Source organism: Carassius gibelio, chromosome A11 (genome assembly GCF_023724105.1).
Source record: "Carassius gibelio isolate Cgi1373 ecotype wild population from Czech Republic chromosome A11, carGib1.2-hapl.c, whole genome shotgun sequence".
Taxonomy (NCBI): Eukaryota; Metazoa; Chordata; class Actinopteri; order Cypriniformes; family Cyprinidae; genus Carassius; species Carassius gibelio.
Window position 1 is genome coordinate 12,729,560 of NC_068381.1, and position 16,044 is coordinate 12,745,603.

At 39.3% G+C, this 16,044-nt stretch overlaps 1 protein-coding gene across 2 annotated transcripts; it reads left to right on the top strand.

Annotated features, from left to right (window-relative positions):
- Positions 1-1,954: 1,954 nt before the first annotated feature.
- On the top strand, positions 1,955-14,692 carry taf4a (TAF4A RNA polymerase II, TATA box binding protein (TBP)-associated factor). 2 transcript variants are annotated; one of them, XM_052609890.1, is made up of 15 exons: positions 1,955-3,527; positions 5,336-5,475; positions 6,411-6,524; positions 6,655-6,750; positions 7,590-7,712; positions 8,458-8,547; positions 8,978-9,157; positions 11,649-11,793; positions 11,891-11,999; positions 12,278-12,447; positions 12,542-12,672; positions 12,884-13,009; positions 13,166-13,222; positions 13,326-13,445; positions 14,248-14,692. In XM_052609890.1, the coding sequence occupies exons 1-15, from the start codon at positions 2,837-2,839 to the stop codon at positions 14,413-14,415; spliced, it is 2,460 nt and encodes an 819-aa protein (XP_052465850.1). In that variant the 5' UTR covers positions 1,955-2,836; the 3' UTR covers positions 14,416-14,692. The 2 variants fall into 2 exon arrangements, with proteins under 2 accessions (XP_052465850.1, XP_052465851.1); XM_052609891.1 differs by having other exon boundaries at positions 1,956-3,527; positions 6,658-6,750.
- The last annotated feature ends 1,352 nt before the right edge of the window (positions 14,693-16,044 follow it).

Genomic DNA, 16,044 nt, shown 5'->3' on the forward strand with positions numbered 1-16,044 from the left:
TCAGACGTGTCTGATTCGAGAACCGAGGAGCTGATGATACTGCGCATGTGTGATTCAGCGTGAAGCAGACTGACTCACAGCTCGTCTGAACTGAACTGATTCTGTGCTAGTGTTATGAGACCAGGTGAACCGAAGGCTTGCAGTCATCGCCAATGACGCCATATATCGAGCGCAAAAGAACCGGTGAACTGTTTACTTCAACCGGTTTATTGAATCGAACTGTCAGAAAGAACTACTGGGCTGCGTTCAGCACTGACAAAACGTTGCACAACGTTTTTCAAACAGAAACGGTGATGCGTTGAACACACTGTTGACGCAAGAGTTGCAACTATGGCAGCTGAGAAGGCCATTCTTTGTGTTTCTTACCTAATTCAGACTAAAACACATCTATTTAGCCTCACATACTGACTTTATTTGTAGTTCATACGGTTTTAATAGCCTGTATTTTTTTTCTCATTTTTAGGAAAAGCACTTAATTACCATTGTTTATTTCTATACCAAATGTCATATAAAACTTTTGACAAACATGTCTTCTAATATCCTCAGTTGTTGCATACCGAGCTGCAACGAACACATTTGTACATTATTTTCCTTGAAGCCATTGTGCGAGTTCACTTTAATAACACATGCTTTATATACATGTTGCTGCTGATTGGACTGCAGTTCTGACACACCCACCAAATTGAAAACGCATCTCAAACCCCGTTGCACACCGGTGCACGCCGTTTCCAGGAAACATGACGTTCAACACGGAAACCGTAGCAAAACGTTGCGCACCGTTTTGAACTTGAACATGCCCCTGGTGTTTCGAAAACCGATGCAACCGGTTCTTGACTCGTGAATGAGTCATTATCTGGCTCGGCTCGGTGTTCATCTCTCTCTTCACAGCAGTTCAGTCAGTGTACTGTTTGAGTAAATTAATTACTCCGGGATATTGGTTTGTTTTTGGTTTGTCAGCCACATTAAACAAGTTAACAGCTTAAGTCATTTGTGGATTAATGCGTATTGGAGACGGGAACCGTTTAGAAACGATTCAGTTCAATTTGCTGAACTGGTTCAAAAAGATCCGTTTACAGCGAATAATTCGTTCGCGAACCGGATATGACAAACTGTCTTACAACAGACAAGGAAGGAGAAGACAATGCTGAATAAAGTTGTAGTTTTTGCTATTTTTGTACCAAAATGTGTTTTGATGCTTCAAATGGACTACTTTGAATATGTTTTTTTATCTTTCTGGACATGGACAGTAGACCGTACACACAGCTTCAATGGAGGGACTCACTGAGAGCTCTCGGACTAAATCTAAAATATCTTAAACTGTGTTCCCAAGATAAACAGAGGTCTTACTGGTTTGGAACGACATGAGGGTGAGTTATTAATGACATAGTTTTGATTTTTGGGTGAACTATCCCTTTAAGGTACCGTTTTATTTTTTTTAAATAATTTCAAATATCAGTTTTCAATGTTTTATGTTTAAAATATCATAACATTATTCATTTGTAACTGGAGGTTAATTTATTCCATGTCCCAGAGAGCTGCATTAAACAGTGTCAAAACATCTAAATGGCATACTTCAGATGCAGCTTCTGTTTTCTCTGCAATGCAAAGATCAATTTTGATGATACTGATTGCATTTGCTTGGTAACAGCCCAAATGCAAGTATTTTACCTAAAAGGTGGTGCACACTTTTAGATAAAAATGTCATAAAGGTAAAAATAAACAAATTAGGAGTCAGCTGTCAGCAAAATTAGAAATAACTCATCAGCACAATATTGTCTAATTATCGTTATCAATAAAATCCCAGAAATCACAGGGATATTTTTTTTTGTCAATATTGCACCCTTAAACGTGAGGATACTATAAGTCTAAAGGTTTTGAGCATAGGCTGTAAGAGCAGGAACCCCGTGAACTATGCATGCAGTTGCACGCGTGCCCTCTATGGCCAGTCACGCTGGCAGAGGTGTGGCGCCTTTTCACGCTTTCAACACAGACGCTTCAAAACACGGGGCCATCTTGGGGGAAGACAGCCTGCTGTGAAGTTCACCGAATAGCCGCTACACGCTTTATAACCAACACATAACATCTAAGAGTGCCTTTAGATAGACTTAAGAGCAATCTGCATACAAATTAACGGTTGTTTTTCAATTTCAAAAGGCCCCTTTCTCGATGACAGACCGACTCCGACAGCGCGCTCCGCCAGAATCAACTGACGTTTCACATGTCCCGCCTCCACGCAGTGAGACAACCAATGAGGGCTCCGCAAAAGTCCAGCGTAATGACGTTTCCGCTCCTGCGCGCATGCGCAATGTCATTTTATCCAAAGCTCCTCACTGTTCACATCGAAGATGGCGGCAGGCTTTGACCTGCTATATAAGGATTTCAGTATTAAAAGAGTGGGAAAGAAACTTTTTGCCGATACTTCAAGTTGTATTAGATTAGAGGTTTCCACATCTTGTCACAATAAGTTTGAGGTAAGCGCCCAGGCAGCCGGAAAATCACCCCGCTGACTCCGAGAAAAGAGGCAGTTCAACTAACTGTTAGCTAATGTTGACATTCTGCGAGCTCGTGCACATATGAACATAATGAAAGCTGCTGCTCTTCAAGTGTGCTAGATTATTATTTCTCCCAAGAGCATTGTTACTAGTGGACTTGAGGTGACACGGGCGCTTGTCAAATCTGTGTTGACGTTGTGACACGAGACTCCCCTTCACTCACGCTTGTTCCTTCGAAAAGCAACTGGAGGAAAAAGCTGATGAAAACCCAAACTTCCTGAACTGATGTGCCAGAGGCACAGATGGAAGACAGCTAAGGCGATCCAGTGTTTTTTTTTAATGCTATGGTAACTACTTTGATCGGGACGTCCACAGTGCAAACTTTGAACGGAGGCAATGCAATGGATCCGCACACTGAAAGCGGCACTCCAGTGTCCAGTGGCCCATCATCATCATCACCGAACGACGCTTCAGCCTCTGTCTCAGTTGTTAATAACGGGCCCGGGCTGGCGAAAGGACTCGGAAACGTCACTGTCGCCCCAAACCCAAACACAGTGATACAGTCTTCATATGGGAATCCTCCAGCGGCGGCATCCAGTGCAGGACCCTCTGTGACAGTTGTCAGGACATCTATGCAAACTGCTGGAACAGGTTTAACTATTAACGGGAGTAATAATAACTCAGTTTCGGCGACTGTAGCCAATGTAGCGACCCCGGGAATAACTACTACTGCTACTACTACTTCTACTACTACAACGACCCCTGTTTTGATGAACCAGACTCCTGCTTCTGTCCCAGCGAGTAAGTCCGAGGCTACAAAAACTATTATCCAGCCCGCCGGCACCATGACTCTCGGCCCTGCAGTGGCCAAAGGGGCTGTTTTGCAAGGGGTTTCGAGAACTGCAGCTCCGGCAACTGTTGCAGCAGCAGCGGGATCGAGCCCTGTCATCAGGGCCATCGCGCCACAGGTGTTAGCGCCCCGACTCCCTCAGAGCACCCCGGGACAGAACATCCAGAATATCCAGCTACCTCCAGGTACACTCGATCACACTAGCAATCCCTTTAAATGTGTGTATAATGATAGGAATTTGTGTAATGTGGAAGTTGGAGAGATTTTAACAGCCACCTGTGATCTCGTGCTAAGATTGTGCGTGCGTGTTGAGATCGATGCGCGCTCTGCACTGGAAACATACTGCACACAACAACAGTAGAGCGGTTAAAGTTCCTGAAATTTATATGAAGTATAGTTCTCCCTGGAATTGCACATCCTTCCAACCTGCATATCTTTCTTTATTGTGCACAACACAAAAGCAGATTGCTGGCATAATGACAGCTTCATTCACTTTCACTGTATGGGAAGAAAAGATGCATTTTGCTTAACATCATCTTTTGTGCTCAGAAGAAAAACGCCTACAGACTTGCAACAACATAAGAGCGAATAAATTATGATTTTTTATTTTTTTTAAATAAACTTTGCATTAACGCATAAGTTAAAAAGCTTGATATCAGCATATCTTCTTCCAAGTGAGTTTTTCCGCCTTAAGGTATTTTTACAGTAGTAACTGATTTTGAAGAACATGTTGGGTTAAAGTTTGGCAATTGATTATAATGCTTGAAAATATATGATTCTTTGTTTTGTAAATACTTATTGAAGTTTAGATTCTTCTATTCACTTTCAGTGCTAAAATGTTTAAAATCTTTTTAAGCACATTTCAGCATCTTTTTAAAAACATAAATTCATAGTGTAACGAATTGAATCTAATCTAAATCTAAACTGTAAAAATAACACAATCTGCTAAGTGGTGATGGTATTGGTCCCACATCTTGAGTTGTGGCCTAATGGTTAGAGAGTCAGATCTGTAACCCAAAGGTCACAGGTTTGAGTCTCAGTTTCTGCAGGAATTGTAGGTGGTGGGGGAGTGAAAGACCAATGCTCTTCCACCGTCAAACCCCCAACTGCTTCCCGGGCGCCATAGGAAAAAAGGCTGCCCACTGCTTTGGATGTGTGTTTGTGGTGTGTGTGTTTGTTTACTACTCACTGCTGTGTGTATGTGCACTTGGATGGGTAAGATGCAGAGCACAAATTCAGAGTATGGGACATCATGGGACACAATACTTGGCTATACTACACGCCACTTTCACTTGATGTGATATGGCATTGCAGGGTAAAATTGACCAAACTTTCAAAATCTTAAGTTCTTAGGCTGAGTCTTCAGTGTTTGCATACATGTAAATGAAAAGTGTGTGACAGCCCTTTTTCTTATGACTGTATGCTCTGGTCATTCTGACAAGCCTGTTGTCTGGCTAGACAGACTACTTGACAGGTTTTTCCACAACAGGCCATCTGGATTCTCCATCCAACAGTTTCTGTTCAGAACACATCCGTTGGTTCACACGGTAACGGAGACAGAGTGTGTAGGGTTCTCAGTGTGCGGTGCAAATACAGGCCACCAACTGTGCGCTTTATTCTTCATGCCTCTAAGCAGGGCATGGTTGCCAGAATTGTATCCAGTTAGATCAATAGGAAATAGTGTTGGGTGTTATGCTCTATAGTCATATCGTCCTGTAGTTTCTGATTGGCCATTGCATTCATAAATTCATAACACACGCAACACTGTGAAACTGAATGAAGAAATATGATGGAACAAATAAGCCCTAATATTAATTAGTATTACTAGCTTGATGATAATGATAATCATCTTGCCATCATCAAAGGTATCAGCCACAGGTGATATCCTTATTGTCTATCAGCACAACCCTAATAGGAAAAGTGCCCTAATGAATAACAATTTACATGGCAAGTTATGTCGTCCTTTCTATATGTGTGATGTTTGTGTGCGCAGGTATGGTATTGGTGCGTAGTGACAGTGGTCAGTTACTGATGATCCCACAGCAGATGTTGGCACAGATGCAGGCCCAGTCTCAGGCCGCCCGCCCTGCTGCCCCCAGCAGCACCACCCCTGGGCAGATCACCTCTGCACAGGTAATGCCTTCTGACCCTCCCCAACTGAATTGGCATCAGCAGTACAAATTTCAAAATAACTGCAAACAATAAATGCATTTGTTTGTGGTTATATAGACTTTTTGTGTTATTAATGTTGCATATCAGATGCATGTTTTAACAACAAGTGTTTTTTTTTTTTTGTGCTGGACTGAATGGTTGTTCATTTTTGTGGTAGGGCCAGTGACAATTTGGAAATGCAGAAAAAACCCTGAAAACCTGTCCAGTAGTTCAGAATTTTACTTGCCTTGTGGCAATTTCTCTTCATGCCACCACAAATATATGATCAATAGCTATATCTTAAACAGTACATCAAAGGAATAAATTATTATTTAAAAATATATTAAAGCACAAAACAAAAATACATTGTAATACTCTTTCACGCTTTTTATTTTCATATTTATTTATTTTTTTAATCTGTATTTTTGATCAATGTACCCTTTGTAGCTTACAATACTTTTTTCAAAAACTTTTAAAAAGTAGTGAATTCCATGTGTGTATAAATTCATAAATACACTATTGTTACGAACCAGTGGAATATGGTGTGCAAAGTCACTGGTTTGTTTTATAATTTTTATCCATTCTGAGTGATACTTTCAAGATTATAATAAATAGTTTTGAAATGACAACAACTTCTCATCTGTGGTAGGCTAGATAATGTAACTTTGACATTAAATGAGATTTGACAACATTGTTCATTCAGTCACATAAATATAATGTTTTACAGCGTAAAATGATTGACAGCACAAGTCCAGAGTAAGTGAGTTTTGTCAGCTAGCCAAAAAACTCTCTAATTGTCCCTGGGACATTGGCCATCTTTATTGTTAGGCCTTAAGATAATGAAATTAGCTAACTAGTGGGTTCCATGCTTTTTTTTTAAATTCTTTGTTTGTTGATGTATGCCTGTATACCTGCAGGCACCTGGAACTCCTCTAATTGCCCGACAGGTGACTCCTACCAGCATCATAAAGCAGGGCTCTCCTACAGTCAGCAGCACGGCCACTACCACACTCCAGAGACCACCTGTACAGGTAGCTATAAAAGACACATCACCTAGAAGCAGCCCCTTTAATAATGACAGCAATCAGTCTGTGCTGTAAAGAGTATTTCTAAGGTGGCTGTTATATTCTCTGTGTACACTCATTCTCTCTGGTGTGTCAGCAGGCTTCCTCTGTGGGTGCCGTGTTGTCAGTGCAGGCAGGGACCGCCCAGAGGACTGTGACTGCTGCCACGGGGACCACTGTCTCCTCGGCAACGGTGAGAGGCTGCACTAACGTAGCAGTCACACAAATGGTCCTGGTCATTTAACTGCATGATTAAAGGTTTCTTAAAAGGTCTATAAACTGACCTAATTATATATGTTTAACGGCTGTTGAAAATGAGTAAACCTAAATGAATCAATGGCACTTTTCCATGGTACGACACGGCTCGGCACGGTTTGTGTTTCCACTGCAGTTTAGTATGGCTTTAGAATGGGCAGGATTATTTACATGTTGTTATAGTTGCCAACCTCTACTGCCACGACTAAAAAAAAAACGTTTTCATTCCACGTCACCCCATCAAGCTTTCGTTGGATCCGCTCCTCTGCTATCAATGAGAGGAAAGTCTGAACTTCTGCAACAGACAGCAAAACTCTTTGGTTGTTAAATAAAGGCGCGCTCCTTCAAAACAGTTGCGTTCGATCCCTCGCTGGCTGGGTTGATTTAAATCTAGTGGTTCTTTTGTGTTTGTGTTGCAAGTTCAGTGACTATTCTCTCCGGCCAATGCGTGATCAGAGTTTACTCGTCATGTTTTGGTAATGGTAGGGTTCACTTGGAACCTCAACCGAGGTGGTACAAAAAAGTACCAGGTACTGGACCCAGTGGAAAACCCCCCAAAAGTGAACTGTTCCGAGCTGTACCATGCAGTGGAAAAGCACCATAACTGTTCTCAGAGTGGAAATCCCCTGATATCCCAATTTGATGCAAGACTCTTTCGATGTTAATTAATTTTAACCTGAACATTTGTATGTATCCAAGGTATAGATGCAAGATAACCTTAAGCTGCTGCTGAGTAAAACTACTTTGTGCTACTGCAGTCACTTTTCTTTTCTATAGGAGACGATGGAGAATGTGAAGAAATGTAGGAACTTCTTGTCTACGCTGATAAAGCTGGCCACTAGCGGTAAACAGTCATCAGAGACTGTCGCCAACGTTAAAGAGCTGGTCAAGAACCTGCTGGTAAGTTTCAGAGGTTGACTGCATGTTTGTGACATTTTTATCATGACATTTTTTCTTTTCTTAAAATGTAAAAATGGAATTGAACAGATACACTTTGTGACTTTGTTCAATGAGTTCGAATACATTCATATTATTATTAATATTTGTATTATTATTATTAATAATATCATTAAATATTGTAACTTAAAATAACCCTTTTCTATTTAAATAGGATTTTTTTATTATACCTGTGCAATTAGATATTATATTATTAATTATACGGTTAAACCATTTTGTCCATTTAAAATTCTACTATCAGCAAAACAGTTTTATTGAAAAGTGTAATTGAAAAATTAATTCTAATTTATTTAAATCATTAAATAATTTGCCTGCAGAAAATGTACTTGAGCTGCACGTACTCATGAAGTTTGTGTAAAATCTGATGATTGTGATGTGCTTTAATTGAAACAGTCTGACTTTTTATGTAAAGATATTCAGATCCTCATTGTCACAATTTTGCTTAGTTAAATAGAAATAGTAAAGAATCATATATATTTCTTCTTCTGTATTTTTTCTATATTTTCTTCTTCAGGTTTTCTCTTTGTTTGACATCTTTAAAATTCTAAAATGTTTATTTTAAATGAATATTTGAATATGCTCTCAGACTTTTGAGCCCACTGTATTATTCATTGATTGTAGGGGATATGAACCTCTAAATATGCTAAAATGTCCATCTGTGTGAATTATTCTTTGTTCGTCCCTTTAGGAAGGAGCGATTGAAGCAGAGGAGTTCACCAGCAGACTCTACAAAGAGCTCAACTCCTCTCCTCAGCCTTATCTAGTGCCTTTCCTTAAGGTAAAGATCTTACTTTATTATGAAAATGTAACTAAATGATTGTGATTAGGAACCAGGTAATTATAGAGTAATTAACATTTAATTATTTATTGTAAGTGTCTACTAATTGGAAGGAAAATCATTTAAGAGAGAATTGGGATTAAGTTTAAATACAATGTTTATTGAGCAAGCTTGTTATCTTATTTAGCCCTGTTTTACAAAGCACACGTAAGCAGCATTTTCATTTTGGTGGTTGTGTTAATGCATTGCAGCTTATTCACTGCCTACATAAGCCGCACAGTGCTGCTCCGCTAAAGTGAATAGGCGAATTGATTTGGATGAAACAGTTATTTGCAACTGCTTATATGACTATTTATTACCAGCCAAAACTGTATAATTGGTGCCGCCTGTTTCCCACAGTGAATCCCTTCTTTTCCATGTGTTTCCTCAGAGGAGTCTCCCAGCTCTGAGACAGCTCACTCCTGACTCCACGGCCTTCATCCAGCAGAGCCAGGCCCTTCAGGCGCCCGCTGTGGTGCTAACCAGCACCAACACCACTGGTGCCACCGCCACAGCCCCTCGCACGCTCATCCAGCCTGCCCTCAGCAACTCCAGCCAGACTGCCTCTCTGGTAAACACAGATCTATATGCAGAATTTACCTGATGTGTTGTTTAGTGAGATTCAAGGATACTGTTGGGATTATTAATTCTTAACAGCACATTTCAGGTAAAATTAGGTGTTTAGTCTTAATTTGCACTGAGCTAAATAAATGGAGTTTAAATTATTGAATGGTAATCCTGTATTTGCCTTTCAGCATAGTAAAAAAAATCACTCTGAGCAGTGTCGATTAATACAATAAAAAAACATTATATGCATATTATTAACTGATGTTTCTTACACATGTGGGATATTGACTGTTGGTGACATTTTTGTGCCTGATAATACGGATAAAGGACAAGGGTTAGGAATTGTGAACTGGTTCTTATTCATTACCGGGTTAATTTAAAACGTACTAAATGATTTCTATGACACAGTTTGGTTAATATTTCTTGAATGTCTGCTTTTTTCACTAAAGTGGACAGAACACCCTTTTAAAATGCTATGATTGTGTTTCTTGGACTGCATCAACAAACTGGTATAGACACTGCAACGCAACTGGTCAGTCTGATTCACCAATACATTTCTTCATGGTTTATGTGTACTTGAGGGTCATGAGACTTAAATCAGTGTTAAAGGGATAGTTCACCCAAAAATTAAAATTCTGTCATCATTTACTCACCGTCATGTCGTTTCAAACCTGTATGAGTTGCTTTCCTACAGTATGTTGAACATAAAAGAAGATATTTTGAAGATTGCTCGTAATCATTGGGGGTGCTGTTGGCACAATGTGGCACTTACCCCTAGTTGCTCCAGAGGCGTGTGACCTCTGACATATATAGCAACTATAAGTCACTTTGGATAAAAGTGTCAGCTAAATTAATGAATGTACCGTATTTTTCGGACTATAAGTCGCACCTGAGTATAAGTCGCATCAGTCCAAAAATACATCATGACGAGGAAAAAAACATATATAAGTCGCACTTATTTAGAACCAAGAACCAAGAGAAAACATCATCTACAGCAGCAAAAGGGCGCTCTATGCCTTCAGTGTAGACTACAGGAGCATTGAGCAGTAGAGCTGAAGATCTTTGCCCGAACCCGATGGGATTCGGTCGGGTTCGGGCTTAATTTCTATCGTCTTACGCGGGCTCGGGCTTGCGCTCCGGTTTGCGAGGTAAACGAGCGGTCATGTGATGTGTTTCGATTAGCGTGAGAAAGATGCGAAAATGAATGCTGAGCAGGTGTAACGGAGGCATGCCTCTGGTGATTACGTTTTGGTTGCACCAGCAACTAAAGCAAACTCTGAGGTGTGGAAAAGTTTTGACCATGCTTATAATGAGAATAATGAGTGAATAATGATAATGACGCACCATCAGTGAGCGCAGGAACGCGCTGAAGACATCTACAGTGGATTCAATCATTTTCCTCCACAAAAACATGTAGACCTAGCCTAATCTCTGTGAGTAAAGGTTTTTCAAATGATAACTAAATATTCATTGAGTCTTAAATGCATAATGTTATTTACGCTAATGTTGGCATTATTCTTTTATTAAATAGCCTAAAGCAAATCCGGCGGAGCCTTTATCTTAATTTCGTTATTGCCAAATACCCATCTTAATTTAAAAATTATCTTAATTTAATTTTTTTTAAATGACTCGTTTTTATTGGTGTGTTGGTCTATTTATAGGTTAAATGAGCCTATGTCTAGAATGCTGAGATGTTACGATGTCACAGAGGACTTATTTTATTTCTTTATTCCAACTTCCAAGTGGTCTAGTCTACATTAGTTATGAGTAAATTATGTTAAGGCCCGATTACAGCTCTACTGAGCAGCATAGAGCGCCCTCTCGCGGCTGTAGACGGTAATGTTTTCTATTAGTTCATTTCTCTTAGTTCATGTCAAATTAATTTTGATAAATAAGTCGCACCTGACTATAAGTCACAGGACAGGCCAAACTATGAAAAAAAATGTGACTTATAGTCTGGAAAATACGGTTAATGTAATCAAACAGTTCCCATTGGTTCCCATTGACTTCCATAGAAGGGAAAAAAATACTTTGGAAATAAATGGGAACCATTACAAGTTTGAAAAGACATGACGGTGAGTACATGATGACAGAATTTTCATTTTTGGGTGATATATCCCTTTAACGTATGACAAGTGTAGTTAAAGATACACATTCAAAATTGTTTTGTTGAAATAAAGGGTAATGCAATTATAATAACATGAGGTTAAATTCATTTTAAGCCCTATTCTACGTATTGTTATTAGTATTTAATAATAATAATAATAATAACTGCTATTATTATGATAAACAAATACTATTATTATAATTATTATATACAATATCAATAATAAATATTAATTTCTATATATATAAACAAAATATATATATACATGATTATTTACACTTCCATCAGCTGGCCTAAAATTCTCTCACATCCATCTTTGAGTCTTGTGAAGTACAATATTTTCCATATGGTTGTGATTTATAGAATGGCATTCACTGTCGTTGTTCAGGTGTTGCAGTCCCCACAGCAGGGGGCAATAGTGAAGCCCCCTCAGGTTACCCTGACGACCACTCCCATGGTGACTCTCAGGGGTCAACCCCATGGCCACATAGTGGTGGGTCAGCCTCAGGTGCAGCTCAAACAGATCCAGACAGGTGAGTGTGTCCATCAGATCCGTCACTGCCTGTTTTGTGTTTCATAGTATAATGACACAAAACATAACTTCTCTCTCTCTCTCTCTCTCTCTTTCAGTCGCTGTGAAGCAGGGTGTTGTGAGTAGCACTAAACTGGCTCCGGGCTCCATGTCTATAGCGTTGGCTCAGAAGAATAAAGCGAAGGATGGTGCTGGAGGAACTTTCAGGTTTGTATTGTGTTCATTTAACTTTTCTGCTGCCATGTAAACATGAGTAGATCTTGCATTTTCATCAAGTTTAATTTATTTTAAGATTTACGCAGAAGTTTCATCTGAATTGAACATGTTTCTACTTTCACATGCAAGTGACTTGTTGCACTTATTTTTATTTGTTGCACTTGTTTGGTAGGCATTTAGAAAGTCAGTTCGGCAGCATTTGTACAGTTAGAGAAGCAGACTCTCAAACTCTTTCTAACATATATTCTTATATGCCTGAATCTGTACAGGGATGATGACGACATTAATGACGTGGCCTCAATGGCAGGCGTTAATCTTTCAGAGGAGAGCGCTCGTATCCTGGCCACCAACTCGGAGCTGGTTGGTGCAGTCACGCGGTCTTGTAAGGATGAAGCTTTCCTCTCCGCCAGCATGCTACAGCACAAGATACTAGAGATAGGTCAGACTCCTAATCACGGCAAAATCTTTTATTCGATTTGACTAAAATGTACTGTTTTACCAGAACTAATAGTTGTTGTCCTGTATGTGGTCAGGCCAGAGGTTTGGAGTGAAGGAGCTGGGTCCCGAGGTCGTGAACTTCGTCTCTCATGCCACTCAACAGAGACTGCAAAACCTTCTAGAGAAGGTCTCATTGATCGCCCAGCAAAAGAACATGACTTACAAGGCAAGTCTGCTGACCCAGTTGGGTTGGCTCATAACAGTATGTTGATAGTAACCTAGTTTTAAACCCTGGATATGTTTCATTTATGTCAGAATTGGAATTATAATCCAGAGGCTGTTGCTGGTTTTTGGTCTCAAAAGCGCTCCTTCCTTTGAGTGCCAGCTCTTGTTTTGAGCCTGTAAGGCTGTGTGTAATTTTAATGATGTGTGTGCAGGAGGATAGTCGGTACGAGCAGGTGGAGGATGTTCGCTCTCAGCTGAAGTTCTTTGAGCAACTTGACCAGTTGGAGAAACAAAAGAAAGAAGAACAGGAGAGAGAAATTTTAATGAAAGCAGCTAAGGTCAGTAAATCACACACTCACACTCCGCTTTAATACTGCTAATTTAATTGCAATTTAATATGCTTAACGGCCTTCATTTTTACACATTAACTTGATTCCAGCAGATGTCTGTGCTTTGACTGTTGGTCCTCTCTAATAGTTATTTCTGTTTTGCAGTCACGCTCACGACAAGAGGATCCCGAGCAGCTGCGGCTGAAACAGAAGGCCAAAGAGGTAAGATGGCACACTTGAGAGGTTTATCTTGTCCGAGGACCATTGTGTTTGATTATGGGTCAGAGCTGTTGTATGTGTGTGTGCGTGTGTGTGTGGGGTACAGATGCAGCAGCAGGAATTGGCTCAGATTCGTCAAAGAGAAGCCAACTTGACGGCGTTGGCGGCTATTGGACCTAGAAAGAAGAGAAAACTGGATTCTCCTTCACTTGTGACTGACGCAGAGGTACCAAAGATCTCTCCCTCAACGTGGCAGTCTGCTGCCCTCTTCCTCATCTCCCTCTGTCCCTCTTTGTGCCCTCTTTAAATCATTTAGCACCTGTTGGGTAGATTTGAGATAGTATGGGGTTATGCTTCAAGGGTTGTCTCAGATTGTCACAAACAGGACAGTCTAAAGGTGTAGTCACACAGCCATTTTCAGCAATTGTTTACACAATATTAAATATATATTCACGTATCATGCTATTTATTCATTATTTTTTGTCATATGATCATTCACATTTTGCAGAGAAAAAATTAAAAATTCTGTATCATGTATTTTTTTGTTTCTTTATATTTGTATATTAATATTAAAGTATATTATCTTCACTTTAAGACAAATAATTTCAATACATTTTAATTTAAATATTTTTTAAATTAAATGTTATCAAACAAATTTTCAGTATATGATTACCATTTATTTTCCTGGTTTATACTATTTATATATAAATCATATTATCATCATTTATAAAATTTTAGAGAACTTTACGGTTTGAAAATACTTTAGAAATATAGTTATATATCATGTTATTTTTTTTATATTAGTTTATATATATTTAATTGCATTAATATTACATTAAAATAAAGTATCAGTCCCTTTTTCAGAGAAATCATGTTCATGCAATGTTTATATTCAATTATAAAAAAATCTGACTAGTTCTGGTCTATTTTTTTTCAATCTACCAACATTAGTATTACAATGTTAGTTCAAACAGTTTAGCATTGTTATCAAAGTTGATGTGTGTGTGTGTGTGTGTGTGTGTTGACAGTGCTCAGGTTTGTGCGTGAGTGCATCCGGGGGCTTAAATGCAGGAGCGTCGAGGCAGTACACTCGCCAGCGCATCACGCGTGTAAACCTCAGGGATCTGCTCTTCTGTCTAGAGAACGAGAGAAGCACCAGCCACTCACAACTGCTCTACCGAGCCCTTCTCAAATAGCAGATAACCTGTGTCCTTTCCTCATTTCACTCTTTAGGGCTCTTTCCCTCATTCTTTGTCATTTTTGCTGTTTTTATCATTCTCTGTCATTCCCTTTTTATCTTTCTTTATCACTCTTTCACACTTTCTGTCACTGTCTCACATACTGACACATACAGTGATGCATTTTCCTTTACTTTCTCCAGCAGACTTGTGCTCTTCTTTTTTTCACTTTCTATAGTTTTTTCTTTTTCTTTCTTTTATTTTGCCTTTTATTTTGTATTTTACTTTTCAAAAATTGTGTAAAAAATTGCAATTATATATCATGTTTTTCATAGAAGGTGGCTTCGTATTGTGCAAATTACCTATGTAAAAAAAAAAAAAAAAAAGAATTCACAGTGGAACTACCCATTCATTTTATATTTGTGTTTTTATAAAGATGTTTTAAGAAATAAAAGTGGACAAAGTTTCTATAAAAAATAAAAAAAAAATTGTGTTGGTGGTGTGGTTTTATAATAGAACAGTTAATGCTATAACAATCTCTAATCGTTACATTTATTTTAACAAATATGACTGTTCACTTTAATTAACTGATTCAAATACATGACTCTCGATTCGTTTCAATCACGAATGTTCCCTTGCCCACAGTTTTTGGTGTTGTTGTTAGTGTTGTTTTATATACAACATTTATTACTAGGTTTTATGTTTAATAAGGCGCTCTTTTCCAAGACGAGTGATTTACAAACGCGATGCGAAGTGGTTCAAACGAATGAATCAAATAACCAGTTCAAAAGAACCATTCGTCGGTGAATCGGACATCACATGGTTGTTCTCTTGTTGTGCACCAGATGGCACTGTAGACCTGCGTCCGTTGTGACTTTGCATCTGTGTTGATTTAGACCGCAGCATTCTGCTAGACATAATTGCTAGCTTGTGGCTGAAAGTAAAAAAGTAAATTTTCTGACTTTTCATTTATGACTCCAGCCAGTTACTGGTTCTTCAGTCACTGTTGTTTCAGCTTTTTGGTGGAACTGCGATTTTCATTCCTGTCGAACTGAGCCGTAAGGATAGATTAAACACTTCTCTGTTGGACTTTAACTCTCAAGCTTATCCAGTTACCGTCACAGTCATCCCCCCTGGATATATGCAGGTTTAAGAGTTAAACTCACGAGTGCATGACAGTCGGCAAGGCAAGATGGCATTGGTTGAGTTAATGCTTCTAGGCTATAAGTAGATCATTGGGAATCTAAAGTTCTGCATGTTCAGTCAAAGGTCAAAAAGTGCATATCCTCTCTTACAGGACATATCCCGACCGCTTTGTACCTCATCCTGTAAATTCAGCGACTCATGACAAAATTGACTATGACTAATGATGTCTGTCTATTATGCACTGCAGAACCACTCTTGTCAGCCTCCCTCATTTGCCCTTTGTGTGCGTGCACAATCCAGTGTTTTCCATGGTAATTCCCTTCTTCGCTGCAAAGGGCCACTGTTCCTCTAGAGCTAAGCCCACATAAGCTCCCTCTCAAGAGGAAGAAAGAGATGGCAGAGGCTGACTGGTTGCCTAGCTACATCTCACAGAATGTTCTGTGTAAACAGCCGCTGGCGGAGGAAAAATCACACAGAGTTTGGGTTTGATTGGGTGGAGCA